Below are 26,387 nucleotides of genomic sequence, written 5' to 3' on the forward strand. Positions count from 1 at the left end.
GCTTTTTACGAAGAAAATAATCATTGTTGTTATTTTGATTGAAGAATGAATTAATAAACAAAAACACCCCTTCATCAGAATGTCCATGAAGAAATGATAATTGTTTTGGGGGATGCTTTACATTTAGAATATTTTTAAGGTAAGACTAATTTTTAGAAATTACAAATGAATTTAAAACTGAATAGATTGACCGAACTATCGTTAAATACAGACCCATTCAAAAATATGGACCCAATTTCATAACTTCATAAAGAATAAATTGAGCAGATATGAACATTACACCATTCAAAAGAGGAAATTCTAAAGTTTTTCTGACCATATTGCCGTAACCGGCCGAAAAGGTTATAGCAACAATGGGCAGGAATTTTGATTTTACCATCAGTTGTTGGTAAGATGGCTATACAGCAGAATATTTTCTGTTTGATAGAGTTTGCAAAAAAAGAGTCTCCTATTACAGTGCAGCGGCCTTTTCACCTCGAATTCGTTATTGAACAACTGACTAAAAAAAGTTTTACTCGGTGTTGTAGGAAATTTTAATAAATTAGCAGCTGTGAAATCAGTGATACATAAAATATTTATGAGGCAAATTTCTGGCTATTGCTTAGATGTTTGCCATGCAGCACAGGGGGAAATTAAGCATTTTTGTAATCAGCGTAAATACAACTTTGAAATTTTCTCTTTCTAACGGTGTGAAACTTAACTTTTCCTATTTATACTTTTCGAGATACAAAATCCCGAAACTGGGTCCATATTTTTGAATAGCCCTGTAAAATAAGGAGTATGCCGCGAATCAATAAATAATGGAAAGTACACTAGTTACTTCTGCGTTCGTATCATGAAAGTGTTAAATTAATAGTTTACTCATGCCATATTATCAAACATCATATGAAATACATATAAAACGCTGTATGAATACATCCACCAAAATCAAATCACCAATTCCATTACATTGATTTGACTGGATTTATCAAACTGTCTTTGAGTATTTAAATACACACATCAAAATGAATAGCGTTTACATTAAAGTTTTAAATTTGTACGTTAGATATTGGTTATCAAGTGATTACTAATGACAAAGCTGATGGTATAACAGTTAGAACACGAGACTACTGACCCAGAGGTTACGGGTTATAATCCTGCTAATTACTATTGATCGATTAGCGATCGATTGAGGCTTACACACCACGACATGATGTTTCGTTTACGTTGGCTGGAGATTATTTTAAACGGTTTGACGATTTATCTACGAAAACAACAAGAGATCTTCTATTACAAGTAGAAATGTCCCTGTATTTGAAACACCCTTATATACAGACTTAAGGATTATTAAAAAGAAAAATTAGGATGAAATGTTTACGACGTAGTTGAAAAAGCTTAGCGCTAAGAAACCCAATGATGTGATTGTTGTGATGTGTTATTTTGTGTTTCCATCATTAGCTTATTTTGAATTTGGGTAGACAGTTTTTTTCAGTCACTAACAAAGCCATCAATGCATTCCAAGAATGATGTTAATCAATTCAATTAACACTCATATATACCTTAGAGTACATTGTCTGGCCGACCAGCGTCGTACAAAACATCTAAAATAAAATAATTTTGTTTAAAGATAAAATTTGTTTCATTAACAGCTTTAACTCATACCCAAGGGGTTTGAATATTCATAAAAACTATTTTTTGCCAAACTTTGCCATTTAGTAAATCAATATTTTTTAACACAACTTTATGTTTGACAGGTGTCGTATGGAGTCTTTCCCTCACTCAAGTCCGAATAGAGAACCATGCCATGATGGGCAACTTCTCTGTCCTGGAGTGTCACTACGATCTCCAGGGAGAGACTCTCTACTCCGTCAAGTGGTACAAGGATGGTCAGGAGTTCTTCCGCTTCCTCCCGAGGGATAAACATCCCGTCCAGGTCTTCCCCATGGAGGGAGTCGATGTTGATGTAAGATGTGTAGACAAACTTAGCTAACACTATAATTTAGGAAAATGTTGCCTTACTTGTGATTGGCTAATCATTTTCTATTAGATGAAAAAGTTAAAAAGATAAGCTTTAGTCTGGACATATGGATCCTTAATTAGGTGTACAAATAGTTAGTTATCCACATACTCTAATGATTTGTTGGATTATTTAACAGATTATTGCAGATATTTTCTGTCATGATATGTAAAATTAAAGTTCCAATGACGTCAATACTCTAAATGTGACAGGACGAATAAATGCTTTTGTTTTAAACGAAAATGTACTTTTCATTCTTTATGTAACAATTCGTCTCTCCTTCATGTAAGGAAATATTTATGACTAAAGATCTAGGTTGAGATATTAATAATTGTAAAGTCACTAAGATAAAATATTTTAAATGCCTCATTCTAAACTCTTTGTAATACCGATGGTTTGGATTGTTGGTTTACTCGTGGTTTAAACCAATAACAGGAATATCAGGTAGGAAAGACTTGTTACGATTTGTTTGGGTCAATACTATGACTCGGGTTCAAGAAATTTAAACCTTAAGTTTTAGCTTGGATAAAATTATTTTTTCTTTAATACGCTTTACAGATTCCTGCCAGCAACGCCACTCAGGTGGTGCTACGATCTCTTCTGCTTACCTCCACAGGCAGATATAGATGTGAAGTGTCTGCTGAGGCGCCTTCCTTCCAGACGGTGTCAGACCACGGGGATCTGCTGGTTGTAGGTATGTTAGTAATATTGTGGTTTGGTCTTCAGATGAACCTAGGCTTATCCTTTGTGATAAGCCACCAAACGTTCATACAGAGATTTACGCTCTTACTCGACCTTCATATGGATAGCTGGGATTACAGTATCTATCAAGCCAAAATCACATACTTCACGTCAGCGTCTTGGTGAATGATTATTTTAGGCAATGGAGAGTTATACACTATACAGTTATGGCTTCATCAAAATCAAATGCCAAGTTATTCACTTCGATGATGAGTCTGAGCTGTGACAGAAAACTTGATAGGTACATTGATGTACCGTTAACTAACTAAGATATATAATAAGATAATATTACCACAGTGCTGTTGAGCACAAAGGTTTTTAATTACCTCAGAGCTCTAAACGAGAGCTTTCTGAAATCACGGCCATGATTTTATCTGTAAAGGATGTAGCATCTATCTGTAAATCTGTTATCTGTATAGTTGCAAACCACCAGAGCTCTGAGTTACCGGTTAATTGAATAACATAAACGTACATATAGACCACAATTGGTATGAGAACCATTATCTTAGCTAGAACCATAGCTTAGATAGAAGAAATTATTAACACAATAGACACACTTTTGAACTATCGTTGAGTGATACAATTTGCTTGAAACCCGTGGTAATTTTTTTCAGGCCTGGCAGATAAGAAACAGTGACAGTCCTTACAGGTAAAACCAACAAACAAAAGCCTCACCGTATAACTTAAAAGGGTAATTTTTAACAAATACGTGTGTTTCAGCTTTGCCCAAGGAAGGTCCCAAGATCAGAGGGGGCAGACCCAGGTATCAGATGGGTGATACCGTCAGAGTAAATTGTACATCAGGGAGATCCAAACCTCCAGTGCATCTTATATGGTTCATCAATGGAGAACAGGTACCATTTAAACAATGTAAAATGCATACTCAACGCTGTAGACGAATTAATATAAAGGTTGTATGGGACATTCCCCCTGAGCTATTAAAAAAAAAGTTAATGCAAATTTAGTAACAAAAACCTTCAATTAGGATAAAGGAGTGGTTATTTACTGAATATAAAATTTAAAAGTGGAAATGCATTGCGTAATCGTGTCCTTAACAACATTAAATTATTTTTCTGTTTTATCTTGAGTAGAAACAAAGTAGTTTGTTATAATCGCCAATTTGAAGAGTTGCTGATTGTTGATGTACCAGTGGTCTAATCCTGATACGAAAGTAGTTTTATAATCAATAAAGTTGGGGTTTTCGGTTCTTTTTTTAAGATTTAGAAATATAAATAAAAACAAACATTTTTATATAATTTTTGAGACTTCTCATCAACCTATCATGAAATGTAATCTGATTCCAGGCAGATCGTTCATTCCTGAGAGGGCCACAGTTCGCCACAGCCGAGGATGGTCTGGACGTGACGTCACTTGGGCTAGAGTTCAAGGTGGAGTCGAGACACTTTTTGAAGGGTGACTTGAAGCTTAAGTGTCTAGCGACAATATCCACCATCTACTGGAACAGCAACGAGGAGAGTGTGGAGGGGGAGAAGCCCCAGAGGTCGCCGGCAATGGAGGTCAAGGAGACGACCAACAGGTCCAGGGCGGACAGGGTGCAGGGACAGAGGCCAGGTGAGTAGGGGTCAAGGAAGTAAACAAGTCTGTCACAAGCTAAATTCTCTATCCAACCGGAAGGGTTGAACAGGATATCTGAGCCGGCCTCTAGCAAATCCTTTTAGGCGTACAAAATATACTACTCAAGGTGGGACTTTAATTATATTTTAAATTTCAAATAGTTCATGACCTGAAAAAGGAGGGTCTGTAACCTAATCAGCCTAAGCTATCATCAAACAAACAACTGTGTGCTTGTATCATGTCAATCAGCTGCCTATAGGTTTAAAACTAACTCAATAAGTAGTGGAGAACTACCGGTTTTACCCTACTTTAGACACGTTTTTCCCATGTTATTCTTATGGGGATTATTTTTGGCCACCAAATCTAAAATCCTGATCATTGCCTGCAAATCCTTATATAATTGTCAAACCTTATTTTTTACTTATTCTCTATATATATATTCGGTATTAAGCTAAAAAAAGCTAATTATTTCATTTATTGACTCATACATGTGTATATGTATAGTAGTGTAAAAACGCTATTCACTGCAGGATCAGGATGAGCAACCCCCCAATTGTACCATAGCACCCTACCATGTGTACAGTTTATTGTGTATCTGTTTTGGTTTAAATATATATATTTCTATGTAATAACACTATTCAATGAACCAGGAGCATGTGCACCCCTCCAACTGTCCCATAGTATAGTAGTGTAAAAACGCTATTCACTGGATCAGGATCAGGTGCAACCCCCAATTGTACCATAGCACCCCACCATGTGTACACGATATTTTACTCGATTGTTTTGGTTTTAATATATATTTGATGGAGCAGGAGCAACACCGTGTTGAATTTCAATAATCAGATTGTTGCTGCCGTTTTATTTGAGGAGCGGGGTCGAGGTTTTTGGGCCAACTACCCCCTCCCCCCTCACCATTCCCCTCTGCCCCACGCACAATTGCAAGTACATCTACCATTCCCCTTTCCAGTTGATATATTATATTTCTATTTCAAAATCATGTATGTGCGAACTCGGCTCATGGCGCACTCCCTTGGACATCCTTAGTGGAAATCCATGAATTCTGGCTACTTGGGAACCCAAGCCATTTGACATACAATTAATCACCTTTTCTCCTAATTACCTTTTCTACTAAATACATGTCTTTATATTTGGTCTTTAACAACTCCTCTGTATAGAAGCCTCCTCTGATTATATTACCATTTTCATCTTTCAAGATATACGTCACAGGCTTTGTATTCTTAACTTCTACTATTGTAAATAGTTCCCCTGTCCAATTTGGGGTATATCCTTTACTAAACACATGTTTATATTTGGAAATTCTCACGCTATCACCTACCTTATATCTTGGCTTTTTAACTTGCACTACTTTAGAAGTCAACCTCTCATGCACATATTTACTGTTTTTAATATTCACTTGGTTAGGCTTCATACCTATAGATCTATGCACTTTATTATTATATTTTCGAATTAACTTTGGAAGTAAATCCAACCATTTATAACTCCCCTGAGCACTAAATTCTCTATATAACCAATTCTTTAAAGTTCTCTGAAACCTCTCCACAATTGCAGCCTTAGTTGTAGAAAATGTGTGATAGTGATTAATATTTAATTTTTTCATTAGTTTGCTAAAATATTGATTAAAAAATTCTTTTCCATTGTCGGATTGAATGTTTTTAACCCCCTTTGGTAGAATGGTTTTAATGGCTTCTGTAACCACCAACCCTGTCTTATTCTTTAGTGGAGCAGCATAAGCTTTTTTAGAAAATGTATCTATTAAAGTTAAAATATATTTATTGCCAGAATTCTCTCTAGCATAGTTTTGCATATCAATTAAATCTATTTGTATGGTTTCGTTTATACCCAATACTTTAAAAGACCTTCTAATGAAATTCTTTCTTGCAGGCTTATGAAGTTCGTATGCAATTTCATTCATTTTTTATAACATCATCCTTTCCTGTAACTCTAAATACATCACCATTAGCCCCAATCAATAGATTATCTTCCATTCTTTTAAATACATAGTTTTCTGGTATATATGGTCTATTATCTATATACTTAAATCCACTCAAAGATGTGGGGTCAGCAACTAATAAATCAGGATTATATTCCATCAAATTAAAATTTTTTTCTCCATATACAAATTTTGATCCATCGTAATGCATAGATTGTGACATTAGACAAATATCATCCGAATGTTCCCCCTCTGGTAGATTCCTTATAAATATTTTTTTGGCATCCCAACATTTTTCTTTTTTATCAAAAGTTATAGTCTGTTCTTTTATAACACAGTCAGTTTCATCAATGGCAGGTTTAACACGTACTAACCTTTTATTATAAAAACTCCAATAGCCTGCTTCCATTTTTGGAACTTGTGAAACATTCACAGCATCTTTACTATCTGTACCTTCCATCAAATTGCTAAGTTTCTGTTTCTTAGCATTCCAAACACCATTCTCTGATTCTAAAAATTCATAATTATTATCATCTTGTATAAATTTACCATCTTCTTTTCGTATTAAAGTCTGTTGTAAAGTGGGCACATCATCTAAACTTTCACCCTTTTCTACATTAGTAATTTTCCGTTTCTTAGCATTCCAAACACCATTCTCTGATTCTAAAAATTCATAATTTTTATTGTCTTGTACAAATGTACCACCATCTGTTCGTATTAAAGTCTGTTGTAAAGTGGGCACATCATCTAAACTTTCACCCTTTTTCACATTAGTAATTTTCTGTTTTTTAGCATTCCAATTTTTATTCTTAGATTCTAAAAACTCATATTTAGTTTTACCTTGTAAAAAGACATCACCTTTTCTAGTTAATGTCTGTCCCAAAGTTGATACATCATCTACAAACTCCCCATCTTTAACATTACCAATTAAACAATTTAACAATTTAAACAATTAAACATTTAAACAATTCCAACTATCATCTTGTAAATTTAAAGTAGGTTCACTACTAGCCCTGGGTTCTGCAGGCTTATTATATGGATTATATAAACGATAAAATTTATCTATAAACATATTTTTATTTAATAAATAATTCCACTTTCTCTCAATTCCTCAATAATGGAATCTATTTCATTATCCACTCCTGAGTTACCGGCTTGGCGACTTAGCCAAAGAAGTCTTAACCTATCTACAAGCTCATTAGGATCATCCCAATAAATATAGTCTATTTTATTACCAGTCACTTGTCTCAAACCTTCACCAACATATTTAAATAGAGGTTTAATTATATTAAGATATTTAGTATGTCTATTACTTGAAATTGGTGCACCATCTTTGTAACTCTTTAAATGCCCATTTGTAGCTTCCAAAATCTCTTTATAATTTTGCAAATCAGCCTGAGTATAGTTCTCAGGTTCTTTTAACGTTAACAATTCCCATAAACCTTTTGTCCCCTTGTAGGTTTTATTTGCAACTGTAACATCATCATTGGCAATATCAACTTCCTTATTTCCAATAAAAAATTTATTTGCTTCTCGTCTAATACCATATGTAGTGTCTGTCATACTACTTTTACTGAGGTAATTTCCTAAATAGTCTGATGCTAAAAGACCAAAATCTAATTTCTGTGGAGTGGATGGTTGTAATGGTTGTAATGGTTGTAATCTTGGTATCATTGATATTCTAGATGGAGTCATTGGGAGTATCTCCATTCGAGGCCTCTCTGATGTGATTTTCTTTAATTCTTGTAATGGCTCTAGTAAAGGTTGGAATGTCTGGAACCTCTCTTCAGCCTCTAGAAACTTGCCACGTTTTAAAGCTCTATATTTCTCTCGTATTTGATTTGCAGAGTCAACCAATTCTTGTTGAATGTTTTTCATCTTTTATTTACATTTTATTTATCTCATTTGACAAAGGATTGTACTCAAACACTTTATCATGTATTATCAAACAATATGCAGATGTATTTGCTGGCACATTTTCTGCAGTTTCAATCTCTAATTTAATATCAACAATTCCTTCCTTCACTGTTTCGTTCTGTCTAGAACAGTCTATTACAATTAGTGGATATTTCTTCATAAACTCAGCCCTACTAATCATAGGATCTGGGATAGTATTGTAGTAAGTCTCTCTAAACCTCATAAACATCTCATAAGCTTTAGAGACATCTCCATTTTCAAAGTCGAGATTTAAATCACTATAAGGATAATATTCAGAGTTTAGAAATACTTTGAGATTTTTTAATTTACAGTGATCAAATTCATCAGTTCTTTTTCGTGCACTATTATCCCTAGCTGTTTGGAAACCAAATATAATATACCTTGCGACGAACTTTTCTGCACTGGAAAAAATAATATTAACAGTGCGTGCAGTCGCAACCGTTTGCCAGGGATAGCTCAGCCTACAATGGCTGGGTAAAGTTCCAGGGTCTGCGATAAGGTCAGGGAAACCACTAGGCCAAAAGCCGGGTCTAACCGGTATAGGACTGGCTCATACACGGGCACTGTGAACAAGTCAAAAACAAGTCACCAAAACATACGTGCAATAATCACTACCAGGCCTACGCCGATTCTCCACTCTCCTAGGGGGTCGTTGCTGACTACGCAACTCGGGCTTCGTCCTAACTATCCAATAGTTAAGCCCAGAGTGCCTAAAACACAGTGAGTTACTTGCCAATAAAAACCACAACGCGTGTTATCACCAGGCGGGGTCTACTAGGCCACTATAATCCAATACACAACTCTAATGCCCAAGCTAGGAATCAAACAGTTCACTCAATAATCGTACCACATAATAATATACAAGTACACTATAGGTAGAGTGACTACACCACTAGTAGCTGGTCTCAATAAATACCAAGCCAAACAAGCAAAACTAAATGGCAATTGCACTATTAAAATATTGAGCTACTTAGTAGCAGATAAATAAATATTAAATACGTTCCAAACACTAGATAAATATATTATCTGATAGCCGGTACTCCGCTATCCAAGCTACCAAGATAACGTGTTGGACTACCAAATAAGCTGTTCAGGTTAAATTAAAATAATAAAATGAATAAACAATAACAACCCTACTACTGCTACTGCTACTACCAACTTTATGTTACTTAGCTGGGCTTCTGTTAATCGGCTAATAATATTAGCTACTAGCCTACTGGCCTCGTGCTTCCAACTACGCACGCTAAATCGTGCAGCCTAGGTTTGTCGGGCCTCAGAGTTATTAGTAATATAACTAACTCTAGGTACAACGCAAAATAATATCTACTACAGTCAATTAAATTATATTATTTGCGATCTAGCACCTGCCCAGAACCGTCAGGAATACACTTTAATATTATTCCTGACTAATATAAATCCTAACTACCGTCAGGCTTTGTCCGGCACGGTTACAACTCTAACTCTCGCAATAAAACCAGATATTAATATTATCAAACTAATAATATCAAGTCGTCCACTCACCACAAGTGGGTCAGTACCCAACTTACACCAACACTCGGCGCGATCACACCACCAGCATACTCCGACACCACTGTCACGTACACCACTGGACGTCTCACTAGACACACGCTAACCTCACTGTCCGGGATCCACCACTGGAATGTCCTTGCTCGGCTATCGAGTAGTCCCGGGATACCCAAGCTTATCCGAACTGATAAGCCGGGTCAAAGGGCGCTAGCCAGGTTCGCCGCCGCCGCTTGCTTACCTCAACAATCGGTACGCGGCCAAATAGCAAAAATATACCCCCCTAGGAAAAAGGCTCGTTACATCCCCCACTTACATCGGGATGAAAAAAAAAGAAAACGGCCAAAAAGAAAAAAAATCTTTGAACTCCGGCCAAAACAAAATACTCCAACACCTAACCCAATGGTGAAACCTACACCACAGGTCTCAAACTGAAAACAAATAAAAAATCTTCTACTAGCCACTACCAGCCAACAAAGTGTTGAATGATTTAGCATCAGGAACCAGACGGGGATTTCCATTGCAAGGGCCTTCGGGGTCTTCGTCACCAATTTTGACACTGTCTATGCGACCACCTTGGCCAGAACAGTCATCACCCACGCCCATTCCTACTACCTCTGTCCCACACGTCACCAATCCGAGGTCTCGGATGACATCCATACCCAGAATCATGTCTGTGGTGAGAGCGGGGACGTACAAGGCATCTCCTATCCACCGTCTTCCCGCAGCTTCTCCTGCTAGCTGAAACGAATACTCGGCCGTTGACCGTGTCCCATCTGCCATCCTCAGAGGAGCGGTTTTCTTACAAGGCTCTATCCCCTGGCGTTGAAGATGTTCGGCGACTCCTCGCCCAACCAAGTTGACGACGGACCCAGTGTCCAGTAACGCCACGAAAACGCTGCCCATCAGCACAACTTCAACAAAGGGCCTTGTCTCTGAAATCAGCCGGTCCTTGTCTACTCCACCAACCAGGCCGTTTAGTTTTCCGAGCCACTCGGACCACTCTTCTGAGGTCGTTCGTTTCGGGTGGCCTCGCTCAGTTGACCTCCTAATGTCTGAACTGGCCTGCCGTTTCCCGCCTGACATCCACACTGACTCGCCGTCAAACCAGGTTTGCCACATCCATAACAGGAGACGGTCCTCGGCTTGCCACAGCCTCTGGCAAGGTGACCAATCTCCTGGCACCTAAAACAACGTACATCCTTTGCACCATCTACCACTTTCCTAGTCATTACGGGCCTTTGTTCACGGACCCGGTTAGAGTCAAAATCTACTCGCTGCCCAATCGACTTGGTCTCAAGGGATGGTCTCTGAAAATCATGTCTTTCGACAGCGGCCGTTTCAAAACACTTCTCGGCCTTCTTCTTGGGAACATAGGCGGTTTCCAAAACCAGCGCTACGTTTGGTGAAGGAGGAGGTCGGAAGGCGGCCTTCTCTCGCAAATAGGCCTCGTAGTCTTCAGCCAACTCCACCATCTCGGCCAGGTTGCTGAAGTCACGCCGGCGTACCATCAGCTTGTACTCTGGACGCATATTATTGTAGATTAGGTCCAATCTACCATGCTCCGACAACGTACCGCTACGCCTAAGCAAGGTACTTATGGCCACGACATAATCTCGGAAGTGTTCGGTCTCACCCTGCGTCCTTTTCCGGATCTCCTCATCCAAATTCCTCTGATAACCAGGTGGAAGGAACTGGATCTCAAATTGATGCCGGAAAGCTTCAAAAGAATACAGGAGCTCCTTGCAGTTCCTATACCAAAGAAGTGCTGAACCTTGCAGCAGCTCCGGTAGCGCTCTGAGCAGGTCCTCCGACGATATAGAGTACGAGACCATCAGCTCTTCAAGACGCTCCAGGAATGACACAGGGTCTCTACGTCCATCAAACCTTAAACCCCACTTCCGTACCGTGTTGCATACTTTGGAGCAATCCTTTGGCTCCACCCTGCTGGCCTCATTTGAGAGCATATCCGAGCCTCGAGGCAGCTCCAAACTAGAAGGACGGACTGGTCTCTCTGAATAATCGTTAGGTCGCTGCCATCCCTCGGGTCTACTTGGTAACCCAAAGGTAGGCGTGGGAGCAGCCACAACAGGGGACGTAGGGTTGGCGGGTCTCCCGAACCCATAGCCGACCCCATTACTCGGCGAGCCCCTCGCCTGTCGCACCACCGATGCCAGATATTCTCGAAGAGTCCGGGTATCAGTCTCCAAAGACAACCCAAGAATCTCTTTGACCGCCTCTAACTCCATGCTAAGTTCAAATATCTCTGTTTGGCCCGATGCAGTACTAACCAGTACCTGAGGTACGGTTCTCGGGGAATCAGGATGCCCTATGGTTGTAGTAGCCGGCGGTACATATGTCGGTGCAGCAGCCCCAGCCGTACACAGCCTATCCTCGCTGTACCGACGGGCATTTCGCTGCTTCCAAAACGACGAGAATCTCTGCCGTAATTCCGCAGAAGTTCCAGTGGTCACCAAACCATACTGGTCCATCGTCCTCATGAGCTCCCCTTTCGAGAGGTCATAGATCCAACCCACGCGACCGTCCCGGGGCTGCGACCCCAAGGACATAGTCGCTGGCGCGGAATAGGTCAGAGACGTTGTCACCGTCGTACCCACGACCGATGAAATAGTCGGCCAAACAGGCGAAGACGCAGGCCACAATGACGACGTCGTCATCACCGACAGTTCGGAGCTAACCCCAGAACTAGTTGTAACAATAGCAGACGTAATAGGCGTACCGCCCAGCACAGACGTCGTACTCGTAGTCACAACCATATTTACAATTCAAATACCACGACTAATCCGCAAAAATAAGAGCGAAACCGATTAAAATCTATTTAACACCGTTATAATAAATCAAACCGATTATAGGTGTGAAAGTCAAACCACAAATACACAATAAGGGTTCTCACTCAAATAATATTCAATGATAAAACTCAATTAATTAGCAAAATAATATTAACTAACTAATTAACTATGTATACAACCACTAAATAAATTAGGGTTCACAACACACCACGCTGTAACAGAAAACAGGTTAGGCCTACCCAACCGACTATAAAATCACAGCAGGTCTGCCTAAAACTCTGCTCAACCGCTCAGGTCCGCAGCCAATCTGCACAAGTCCGCAGCAAATCTGCACAAATAAAATTATTTTGTTCGGGCGCCGTTAATACGTCAGCAACTCAGCACCACTGCCAACCTCAGTCCCTGTTCGCAGGCGCCATCTTGCGACGAGATTTTCTGCACTGGAAAAAATAATATTAACAGTGCGTGCAGTCGCAACCGTTTGCCAGGGATAGCTCAGCCTACAATGGCTGGGTAAAGTTCCAGGGTCTGCGATAAGGTCAGGGAAACCACTAGGCCAAAAGCCGGGTCTAACCGGTATAGGACTGGCTCATACACGGGCACTGTGAACAAGTCAAAAACAAGTCACCAAAACATACGTGCAATAATCACTACCAGGCCTACGCCGATTCTCCACTCTCCTAGGGGGTCGTTGCTGACTACGCAACTCGGGCTTCGTCCTAACTATCCAATAGTTAAGCCCAGAGTGCCTAAAACACAGTGAGTTACTTGCCAATAAAAACCACAACGCGTGTTATCACCAGGCGGGGTCTACTAGGCCACTATAATCCAATACACAACTCTAATGCCCAAGCTAGGAATCAAACAGTTCACTCAATAATCGTACCACATAATAATATACAAGTACACTATAGGTAGAGTGACTACACCACTAGTAGCTGGTCTCAATAAATACCAAGCCAAACAAGCAAAACTAAATGGCAATTGCACTATTAAAATATTGAGCTACTTAGTAGCAGATAAATAAATATTAAATACGTTCCAAGCACTAGATAAATATATTATCTGATAGCCGGTACTCCGCTATCCAAGCTACCAAGATAACGTGTTGGACTACCAAACAAGCTGTTCAGGTTAAATTAAAATAATAAAATGAATAAACAATAACAACCCTACTACTGCTACTGCTACTACCAACTTTATGTTACTTAGCTGGGTTTCTGTTAATCGGCTAATAATATTAGCTACTAGCCTACTGGCCTCGTGCTTCCAACTACGCACGCTAAATCGTGCAGCCTAGGTTTGTCGGGCCTCAGAGTTATTAGTAATATAACTAACTCTAGGTACAACGCAAAATAATATCTACTACAGTCAATTAAATTATATTATTTGCGCTCTAGCACCTGCCCAGAACCGTCAGGAATACACTTTAATATTATTCCTGACTAATATAAATCCTAACTACCGTCAGGCTTTGTCCGGCACGGTTACAACTCTAACTCTCGCAATAAAACCAGATATTAATATTATCAAACTAATAATATCAAGTCGTCCACTCACCACAAGTGGGTCAGTACCCAACTTACACCAACACTCGGCGCGATCACACCACCAGCATACTCCGACACCACTGTCACGTACACCACTGGACGTCTCACTAGACACACGCTAACCTCACTGTCCGGGATCCACCACTGGAATGTCCTTGCTCGGCTATCGAGTAGTCCCGGGATACCCAAGCTTATCCGAACTGATAAGCCGGGTCAAAGGGCGCTAGCCAGGTTCGCCGCCGCCGCTTGCTTACCTCAACAATCGGTACGCGGCCAAATAGCAAAAATATACCCCCCTAGGAAAAAGGCTCGTTACAACCTAGGCTTCTCCAAACTTGATGACGTCTTTACTGACCATGTATGTCTTGTAGTATTGGGATATGATGGAAGTTCATGCAGCTCTAAGCTTCTAAATGCAATTTGCAAATTTTTATTTTGCAATAACATCTTTTGTAATTGTAACTTCTCTCCATCTGATGGTATCACATGTGGCATCACCCATTGAATTGAGTTAAGTGTAATTTTGGGAATCGTATCAGCAGTGCCACTGGCTGGAACACTAGCGGTTGTTAATATACAATTCAAATCATTTTTGGATCTTTTCAACACCAATTCTTGTTTGACATTTACTAATACCTTATTAAAATCCTCAAATACACCCATTAACAGCTCTAATGGCAAACATGTACTAAACTTACCACCTTTATGGAACTCTTTTAAATTTGTATCAGAATCAAATGCCACATTTGACAATTTAGTAGTTTTATTGTAAGAGCTCAATATTTTCATAAGACTAGAAATTCCTGGGTTTCTTACAATGTCTATTTCTTTACCTGCGACTTCATATCTAATTTCATCAAATAAGAACGCAAATGCATTATTTATAAAATGACCTTTATCATGATTTTCAATTTCTCCCTTAATATACAGATAACTCCTACATGGGAGAGTTAGCAAGTCTTGATTATTAATACATATTCGAATTTCATCAGAATTATTTATTGCCAAAGTGTTGTGGGGAACATAGGAGTGATTTGTAATTTTAACCACACTATCGTCGAATTGGGATTTCCCTGTAACATCTAGAAAATCTTCCATTTTTATTAATAGAAAATTTTAACTTTAGTCCTATTGACTTTAGGAACCTAGCATTTTGTACACTTATAGATAAATTCTTATAAATTATCATATCTTTTTTATATGACAAGTAATTGTAGTTTCTTCTCCGTTAAAGTCAATTGCCTTGTCGTGCTGATCGGCAAATGTTATACTGACAACATCTAAACTTCTCTTATTTACAGGAAAATATATAATATTTCTTGGAACTTCAATAATTTTGTAGCCAGGAGGAGCTTCTGGATAAAAGCTATGTATGGTGTGTGATTTGTTGCCATTTAAATAGGACCCGTTTGCAATATTACATTTTACTCTAATCACATTTTCATTATTAATGTTTATTTTATTTGTAGATTCAAACTGAACACCAGGAGTAGAAACACCTTTAAATCCCAATAAAACAGACCCTAAACATGGTTTTGTAAAATCAAACACATGGCTAGAAAGTAGTGTAGCTTTCATAGTTTTATTATTAGCTGTAAGGAAAAAGTCTGGGACTTGCTTTTGAATTTCCTTTGCAAGCTCAACCACCTCATATGTTCCTTCAGAAATTTCTATTGTAACTGGAGTATTGTGGTCATAATAGAAAACATCATCACCTTCACTAATGGTTAATTTTTTTCCTTTAAGTTGATTTAATTTTGGAACAAGCCCTTTAAATAAAAGTTTGGATTTAGTATTAATTAATGCTTCTCCATTTTTATCTATTATAACTTTAAGTTTGCCATTTAATAACTGGTTTAAATCATCGACAGAGATCTCTCCTTTTGGTAATGTTATTTTCTCTACTTTGTAATATGTTAAAGTATTTAGAGGTTTTTTAACATTAAAAATAGAATTATAACTTTGAAAATCTACTAATCCAATTACATAATCATCATTTAATTCTATGGGAGGAAAGAACACTGACTTTAGCTCTGACTCTGTACCCGAAAATGTTATAGTAAATGAATCCATTTTTATAAAGAAATATTTTTTATGAATGATAAACATAAAATTCCACAAATAGAACTATTTAAATCTTGTATTTGATCGGTTGTATAGTAGATTTTATATCCCTCAAAATATTTAATTACTTCTTTTGGAGGTTGGATTCCAAATGGGTCAAAATAAATTACAATATCTTTATTTTTACGATATGCTGTCCAATGTGTGCCAGATGAACTGTCTAAATTAACTATTCCGCACTCTTTTACTCTTGGTGTTAGATTTTTTAGCTCGCTTTTTAGGTACACCCCTCTGAAGTGAGGCACGTCTTTTGCGGCCTCTAACAGCTGGTAGTTGTCCATCTTTTTTATTAAATTTTAATCCCATTCCCATTTTTGCTTTTGCCTTCATCAAATTTTTCACTGCATAAGCAGCAGCTTTTTCAGCAAGACTTGCATCCTTGGCCGTTACTCTAGTCCAAGCTAAGTCTGCTAATCTCATGTCTGCTTTGTTCCGAGCAGCAGTATCGGGATTATTCATGTAGAATATGTCATGCTCTTTACAATAAGAGTCTAGTTTATTTTTTGGAGGTACATTTTTGGCTAGATTCTCACGTATATTCGTTCCAGGTCCACAGTACCGATATGATGGTATGTGAAGTGGGAATGGAAGGTTATTTATAAGAGTATTCAATAACCCTCGACCCCTGTAAGGCTTTAGGAATAAACCTTTGCCCTTTTTACATGTTTTCTTATTATCATTTTTTACAATTTTTATTATATAAAAAATGTCTTTTATTCAACAAAAACATAAATTTAAAATATCACATACTAAGGAGTATATACCAAAGAAGTTGGGTCTATTTCCTACCAATATTCGATGTGTTATTTGTGGTCCAAGTGGAAGTGGGAAGACGGTTGTAATTTACAATTTAATTGTAAGAAAGGAAGGATTAAAATTTACAAACTTATATTTAATATCTAAATCTTTAGAACAAGAAAAATATAAAAAAATAATTGAAATATTTAGTTTGTGTGATGAAGTGAAATTACACACGTTTACTGACTGTGAAATCACACCAAATGATGTAAAATCACAGTCAGTTGTTGTATTTGATGACATAAATAGTCCAAATATTACACAATTTTTCTCAATGGGTCGACATAAAAATATTAACTGTTTTTACTTGTGTCAATCTTACAGCAAAGTACACAAACATTTACGTGATAATGTAAATTTCCTAATATTATTCAAACAAGATGATTTAAATTTAAAACATGTATATCACAATCATGTTGGTAATGACTTTTCATTTGACCAATTTAAAAATCTCTGTCACCAATGTTGGGATAAAACTAAATATGGCTTTTTCGTAATAGACAAAGAAAGTTCAAAGAATAATGGCAAATATAGATTTATGTTTGACCAATTCTATCAAGAGGATGGTAAGGGTAAATAAATTAAAGACTAGAGTTTTTAACATTTGTATTTATTTTATATCTACACATACAATTCATGTTTGATCAATTTTATAGTGACCAAGCGCAAGCGTATTGATGCCATCTTCCAGAATAAACCTCTTGTCGTCATCAAAAGATAGTACTTTCTTGTTCATGGTCAAGGTTTGAAGATGATGATTTGTAGATTTAATTCTTGTCACATTCTCATAGTAATCTTGCCCAGTTGCAAGACAGTTCAAATAATGTTGATGTCTGAGGAGATGTTTAACTGTAGCACCATCAGCTCCTTTAGCTTTCTTCACCTCTAAAGCTTGCTTGTCTTCTTCATATAACCATTTTAGAGGAATATAAGAATATAACTTTGGTCTTAAACCACAATATTCATACATAATATGACCATCTAATTCGTCTTTAAACTTTCCAGTGACTTTTTTATTTTTATCAGAGTATAAGAAATGGTCTTTACTATATCCAGAGGTATCAAAATGTTGTAAGTCACATTCTATTTCCTTGTAAAAATCCTCTGTAACTATAGCATACATTAATGAATCTGTATCTGTCATTAGAAATCTTTTATTCTTAAATTTTGACATATAATTATAGTGGAAATCATACATTATTACTTTACTAATATCTAAAATGGTCATTCCTAAATATATAGGTTTATTAAACTTTACAACTAATTTATTTAAATGTATGGCATGTAAATTGTTATCAAACTTTTTGCTACAATCAAACCTTGGATTAGTGACATATTTTGTTAATAGTGACTCATCCTTGAGATATATATCACGAAACTTGCGTTGATTCATAATTGTTCGACCAAAGAGACTATTATTTAACAATTTGTAAAAGTCTTTTTCGAAATCAGTTTTAGCACTTTTTCGTTTTTCAATATTAAAATTAATATAGGGTGCAAGCCATTTAGATTGTCTAAATTTTAAAATTCTGTGGTATTTTGTAACAATCAAACCCAATTCCTCATATTTTTGTAATGCTTTATAATGTAAAATATATTTAGTTTTGTCATTTAAATTTGGTATTAATTTGCCATTCATTTTCTCTGGTGCTAATGGATAGTCATTATGTAAATCATGTAAGCTTTTATCATATTTTAAATCAACTTCTAAAATGTATCCAAACTCATCATTTTGATTATATTTGTAGTCCATCTCATTAGTCCAACGGAATTCATCCACAGGCAGTGGCTCGCACATAGCTGTGGAGTATAGCGAGTTACAATCTAAATATATTAAATACACACTCTCTTGATTGGGATCATAGTGTTCACCCATATATCTATTATTTGCTTTAGCGTAACGTGTAGAAATCATACTGACTCCTCCTCGAATCGCACTTTCTATGAACAAATGCATGTCAATATCTTTGAATAATTGTAATTTTATTCCTGTCATTCTAAGACAGGCCTCCCATGTAAGTCCAGGAAGTGAATACATATGTACAGGGTCAAGTTTGTAATCTTTTAAACACAGGTCTCTAAATGTCTCAAACACATCAGCCAGTAGCAATACATCTGTTTTAAGATATAAATCATGATATTCTTGTAAATTATTTATATTAAAATGGGTCCATACATTTTTAGCATGTTCATATTCATTGGGAGAGATATGTTCTTTAGTTATAGAACTGTAAAATGTTTCAATTGGGGGTAGAGACTCTGCAAACTTATCTGGTCCCGTCATATATTCATAGGGATATACACCTTTACGTTGTAGTAGTGGATTTTGTATGAATCTTAATGTGTTCAAATTGGAAGCCAATTTATATAATGGAAGGGACAGAAAGTTGTATGAATCTAAAAATACTAAATCATCTACAGAGAATGATATATATTTTTCCATATCTTTAGCTATACAATTTAATTTACGTTTATTAAACTTTCCCAAATGTTGCATTATTATGTGACCATCATAATTTTTCAAGTTATGGAAGAATACTGGTATTTTTGTTGTTGTTTTATAATTTAAATTACAATCATTGTGGGCAGCTCCACGGTATTGGCCAGAAGAATGGCAATGATCTCTCACCCTATCAAAATATAGGGGCTTTTCACAAATGTGACAATGCGTTGAGTTTTGGAAACATGCCTCTTGTTCAGGAGTCATTTGAAGAGGAATATATATTGCCATTTGATTTTTAATATAATCATAAGTTTGAAATAATCTTTCAAAAAACACGTCCATAACATTTGTGCCACTATACAACTCTTCAGAAATAATTTTTGAATCTTTTACTACGACAAATGCAAATCCCGATGGAGTATGTATATTGGAGTTTATAAAGCATTCAAAATCTGCATAAATCACAAATGGGGCTTTAAGTTGATATTTATAATTTTTAAATTGTAATGTATCTTGTTTAGACATTTCCACTCGTTTTGCATCAAAGTTTTTACAATATATTGTATGACGTCCTAATATATCATTAGTGTAAAAATGTAGCAAACACAACTTGCAAAAATGCTTTTTATGGTCATCTTTTGTAGAGTGGAACATTAACCTATCAAAATCACGAATTAAACAGTAATGTGATTTACGACCTTCTTGTAATAACAATAGATCTACATGAGTATTACTAGTATTTAGTTTAGTTGTTCTTAATGGATGTATAAATTTATCATATTCAACCCCAAATACATTAACACTTATATTATTCTGTGTTTCAAATTTATCTATATCAGATATTTTTACTGGATATTTTATATTTGCCATATTTAACTGACTTTCATAGGGTACATAATTAGAAATCCTTTCAGCATGTTCATTAGAGTTCCTTGGATGTAAAGCTGCTAAAATCGACCAAAGAAAGCATTTATTATCATAATTCTTTATATTTAAAACAGCATGTTTTGATTGAATACTTTTTGGTGTGGGGATATATGACTTTGGAGTTAGGGGTTTATACTTGTAAACGTGCAACTGCCAATATTTAGTATGGTCATATATCCATCCACTGCCTTGGGCTTGATATTTGTGTATGGAAGCATCAATCTTTAAAAGTGCATTTTCAATTTGAGGCTTTAAATCTCTCTTCTCAATAGTTAAGATAGTAAGGCTTCTAAAATCCGCAATACAATCTTTCTCATTAACTAATTTTCCATTTTGATCCATTGAATATTTTATAAATTTGATTCTCCTAACTAACGTCCATTTTATCGGAAGAGGACAAGACTTCAGAGTATTTTCAAGATCAGCTCTAATCGATTCACCAACAAATTTAATCATTGTGTATGGACACTTGTTGCAAGAATTGACATGTCTTCTAAAATGTCCAACAATATTTTTCTTACAAAAACTACAACTCTTGTGACTTTGTAATATATGTGATTTTAGAGCAATGTTACTATCACAGATTAAATTACAAACTTTACATACATTCATTTGATGAATTACCTTGTAGTGGCGAATCAGGTTACTTTTGGTGGAGAGCAACATGGAGCAGTGTTGACAGGTGGGCCTCATTTTTATATATAACAAAAAACAATTTGTGTCACTTCTATTTATAGACTTTTCGAAAATTTCAAAATTTTGGAAATTTTAAACATTTTCAGCTAGAAATTAAAAATTTGTAAAAGTTACTTCAACAGATCCAAGACTAGCAAGGAGCAAGCCCAAGTGAGTGACGTTTTCACCACGTCACCACTAGAGGCAAGAAACAACCATGAGCCGGGAGCACACCCACGCCATGAGCCGAGTTCGCACATACATGATTTTGAAATAGAAATATAATATATCAACTGGAAAGGGGCATGGTAGATGTACTTGCAATTGTGCATGGGGCAGAGGGGAATGGTGAGGGGGGAGGGGGGAGTTGGCCCAAAAACCTCGACCCCGCTCCTCAAATAAAACGGCAGCAACAATCTGATTATTGAAATTCAACACGGTGTTGCTCCTGCTCCATCAAATATATATTAAAACCAAAACAATCGAGTAAAATATCGTGTACACATGGTGGGGTGCTATGGTACAATTGGGGGTTGCACCTGATCCTGATCCAGTGAATAGCGTTTTTACACTACTATACTATGGGACAGTTGGAGGGGTGCACATGCTCCTGGTTCATTGAATAGTGTTATTACATAGAAATATATATATTTAAACCAAAACAGATACACAATAAACTGTACACATGGTAGGGTGCTATGGTACAATTGGGGGGTTGCTCATCCTGATCCTGCAGTGAATAGCGTTTTTACACTACTATACATATACACATGTATGAGTCAATAAATGAAATAATTAGCTTTTTTTAGCTTAATACCGAATATATATATAGAGAATAAGTAAAAAATAAGGTTTGACAATTATATAAGGATTTGCAGGCAAAGATCAGGATTTTAGATTTGGTGGCCAAAAATAATCCCCATAAGAATAACATGGGAAAAACGTGTCTAAAGTGGGGTAAAACCGGTAGTTCTCCACTACTTCAATATATGTCCAGATAAAACACTAAACCACTAAAACACTAAACCAGGGGGGATGATCTGGTCTAGAGGTTAGAGCACGGGACATCGGTCCCTGAGGTCCTGGTCAGTGATATGGCATCAACCCTTAGGTCTAGCTTTAAGTAATGTGAAAAACAATTGTGTCTAGCTTCCTAAGAAAAAAAAACTAAAAGTTGGTCCAACGATTACTATCGTCTATTAATGTTTATTACTATCATGTTCTATCCCTTCGATATGGTAGCTTGCTTTACTTTAGTAAACTACCGATTAAAGTGTGTTTGCTGTTGTTGTACCCGTTTATTAAATTAATACAAAGCATTTCGTTACCTTGCAACATCCTGGATGAACTATGTGTTTCATGGTTACTGTTACATCCTCAAGTTCAACCTCTTTTATAAATCGTCATACTATTTACAATTAATTACAAAACATACGTTGATATAGACACAAAGTCTGACGCAGGGCGTGCACCCGTTTGGCTGGGTGACTAAGCTATCTAAGAATATTGTAAGGTGACATAATACTTTATACTGATATAACTAAATATAACTAAATACCTAAATTGGATTTAAAAATGCATTCTGGTTAGTTAAAACATTCGTTACTGCCGTAAAAATACGAAATTCGAACTGGGGGAATCAAGCATATGTCACACATTTTGAATAACTGTATTGACGCCTCTGCATTTTACTTATAAAATTTTTATTTAAAATAAGACCTTTTTAACAGCTAGTGGACCAATTTGAGGTCAAATAAGTCCACTAGCTGTTAAAGGCTTCTCATAGTTGGTTTTCATTAGTTTCCATCACCGTGATAGTTTAATGAGGGTATAAATTATTTGATGGTTTTACTAAGCTGGCACGATTCAATGGTTTGTTGTTCACAACGGCATTTTACAAAAAACATATTCTGTTAATGGCTTTTATAGAATTGTATATATTATAAAACTGATTCCACGTTAAACATCTATATTTCACTTTTATTTCATGGTAATGTTTCGTTGGTTAACACCCAGGCTTGATTAATCTGTCAAGAGAAGTTCAAAAGAGTATTTCAACATATTGTTCTGTTCCAGGACCTGTGACGATAGGTGACGGGTCTCACACAACCCCTCATTGGCTCTTGCTTCTGTCGACCTTGACCTTGACCCTGACCTTGGTCGGGAGATAACCACTATCACCCTCGGTCCGGTAGACCGAATGACTCTTGGGGTATGGGCTGTGTTATCCAAAGATCTTGCTTAACGATTCGTTTGGTTTTTGACCCCTGTTGTTCATAATGTAATTAAAACTGTCCAATGTAAATAGTCAAAGTCCTGGCTTTATATTTGTAAAATAGTTGTTAAAATATTAAATTTTGTTGAATAAATGTGATTTTAAGATTGGTTAAAATGATTTTTATACCTTGAAACCAGGTGCTGGTGCTGATGTAAACAAATGTTTGTACTGTATTGATTTTACCTAATTAATGCAGCAAAAGAAAAAGAAGTTTTTAATAAATTTGTGGACGAGTAAATAATAGCCGTGTTCTATCTTAACAGATGTGATAATGTATGATAACATAATAAGATGCATAAATAAAACGTCACTCTCGGAACTGTAATTATTTCTTTTTTAATTATTTCTTTATTATTTTTTTTCTATGGTTTCTTTTTTTACCTACCAGTTGGTTATACATTGAAATATAAATATTTATTACATTTCAATTAATTCTTTTGGAGGTTCTTTTAGAATTTAAAAGAAAAATAAACCATTATAGCTCTTTTACAATGAGTAGGTTAATTATTAATAAGTATAATAGGGAGACGGTGAAAATAGATTTACATATTTTAAAAATATTGAGTTATGTATATTTTCTGTACAGCAACACTTGACACATGGATTAATTTATTTCTATGCTAACAGGTAACTTGCTATCATGGAATGGACCAGTATAACCTGCATTTTCAAACAATAACAAACATTGATCTGGAATGCAATATTCAAAGAAAGGATTTCATGTACTAGAAGTCAAGTGGAGACATGTTCAGGAGTAGTCATTTACTGTAGGAAACTCTATACAATGAGTTGTATAGTGAACGATTTTTCTGAACGAGCTTTTCAAGTGGATAAGCTCTACTCCACAATTCGAATGAATCGATAGTACTGTAATTGGTTTACAATGCTAGGTTAGGAACAACCACTAGACTAGTATACTACAATGCAACATATATTAAATTAAACACATGACTGGAAAATAATACTACTAGTTTACCTATGTTATATAATGTTTATATAACAGTCTTATATTTTATGTAACAAGGGACGTGTTTTTCTGAATCATTTATATTGTATTGTATTTGTATTGTATCAACCCACTACCTCAATAACCTAGTCCCATGACAATTCCATGTTCCATGTTCGTGTCTGGATGTAGTTTCGTATGTGTTTACCTGGTGAGTCACCAATGCCAGTCAGCACACCATTATTGGTTTCAGTTTGATTGGTGTCAAGATATTACAAGGAATAAAATTTAGGTAACATTTAATATTAACGCTGTATTTAGATTCATTGAGTCTTAAAAAAAATACGTATGAGAATATTTGTCATTAACTTATTGTTTTCTGCATCCAATAATAATAATGTCTGTCTGAAAAAGGTATTCAACATATTTTTTAAACACATTAAAATTATCTAGCAATGTTATCTTTTTTTAATCTTTCCACTTAATCAAATTTAAAAAATAAAAATAAAAAATATTTAATTATGAAATCTATATCTATAAAGAGGATAATGTTCATCTTGTGTATTGCCTTCCGGATTACTTCATGAATGTACAAGAGGTTAAGTTACCTTGATTCAGTCCAAGTAATCCTTAAGTCGTCATTATAGTGCGACCATTTTCGATGTCTATGGCATCATTGTCAAGCTGAACGTAAAAATCGCTCCTAGGAGGTCGTCATGAGTCTTGAAACACACGTAACACGTAGCGCATAACACCTACATAAACAAAAAACGATAAAATGCATGGCCACACAACTAATTTACAACACGGTGGCGGGTATAGGGTGTAGGTCTAGACTGACGCCGTGTCTTCCTCTCCCCACCGATTGGTCATTGGATAATGTTCTATAATGTTCTTATATTTCAAGTTGTAGGGGGTAGGCTAGTAACTAACTACGTTTTAGATTTTCGTGTCTTTTATAGCCCACTGGGTACAACGATAGCTAAGGACAAATATATTTCTTGAAAATTAAAATGAATCATTACAGTTGATCGTTGCACTAGGTGTATAATCATAATTTATCAGAGATTTGAGCTTGTCCAAAATAGTAGGACCTAAAACCAGATTAAGCCTTTTGGCTTTCGATTGAGTAAAGTAAGTGTAAAATAACATTTGTCGGAATAAAGGTTTTTTTAAATGTAAATCAGGTCATTTTAAATTTCTGGTTAAACGTAAACATAGCAATATTATCTTTAAATAATTAGGTTACAAACTGCTTTACCTACCAAAAGGCATGTGTTTAGGGGACTCCAATTCCATAAACACATGGCTTTTTGGTGGGCACGGCAAAGCTTAAAATGAATATTGTGTTTAAAATATAATTATTAAAATATTTTAAAATTTTCAACAACCGAAACCTAATATGAAGTAAAACAGTATTTTCAGGTGAATCATCTTGATATTAGCCATTATAGTACAAAAATAAAACCATAAACGTGCAATAGCCAAAAATAAATGTTCTTTATAAATGTTGAACGATAGTATTTTGCTCAAAAATAACTTGTAAATCTATGCTTTACTAATAAAACCCCGTTTTTTTCGATATTTTACAAAACTTTCTAATATATTATGTGAGTGGTTATTTTCTTATATTTAAAGACGAACACTATTTTAAAATTACATTTACGAACTTGAAAATAAATATTCAACTAATAAGCTAAGCGTGCCAAAAATTACCAACCAGAAATTAAAAGAGCTTTAAGGACCACCTACAAGTTGTCGGGACGAATAAAACACTACAGTTTAGTATGCTGGAGTCGCATTAAAACAGAATTGGATTTTCTTATCTACCATTGTCACACCAGCTTACATGAAAATATACATTTCATTTCATTTACTCTTTGGCATTCACTTGATAGTATTTTTTTTTTATTTCTTGTATGATGGTGATTCTTATTTTTAAAAATATAATCCTGTATTTTATTATATAAAAATCACGTTACTGAGAAAATTTAATACACGGTATAAAAAATCTTTCACATGTTGATCTTTTGTGTTAAAACATCTGCTAAAATGTTTAACATTTCTATATTTTTATAACGTATTACGCTAAGTTATCGTAATAGATGGTT

The 26,387-nt window shown here is 35.9% G+C and overlaps 1 protein-coding gene across 1 annotated transcript in view; it reads left to right on the top strand.

The window, feature by feature from the left end:
* LOC128987838 (uncharacterized) overlaps positions 1-23,378 on the top strand; it is a 157,345-nt gene extending 133,967 nt beyond the window's left edge. The window contains exons 2-6 of the mRNA XM_054408874.1: positions 1,734-1,942; positions 2,555-2,690; positions 3,458-3,591; positions 4,042-4,309; positions 23,129-23,378. Coding sequence (XP_054264849.1) covers positions 1,734-1,942; positions 2,555-2,690; positions 3,458-3,591; positions 4,042-4,309; positions 23,129-23,223 — 842 coding nt within the window. The 3' untranslated portion in view covers positions 23,224-23,378. The remainder of the gene's footprint in view (positions 1-1,733; positions 1,943-2,554; positions 2,691-3,457; positions 3,592-4,041; positions 4,310-23,128) is intronic.
* The last annotated feature ends 3,009 nt before the right edge of the window (positions 23,379-26,387 follow it).

The sequence above is a fragment of the Macrosteles quadrilineatus genome, unplaced genomic scaffold, assembly GCF_028750875.1.
Source record: "Macrosteles quadrilineatus isolate MER2022 unplaced genomic scaffold, UCM_ALF_1.0 Scaffold_2__2_contigs__length_208266976, whole genome shotgun sequence".
Classification (NCBI taxonomy): Eukaryota; Metazoa; Arthropoda; class Insecta; order Hemiptera; family Cicadellidae; genus Macrosteles; species Macrosteles quadrilineatus.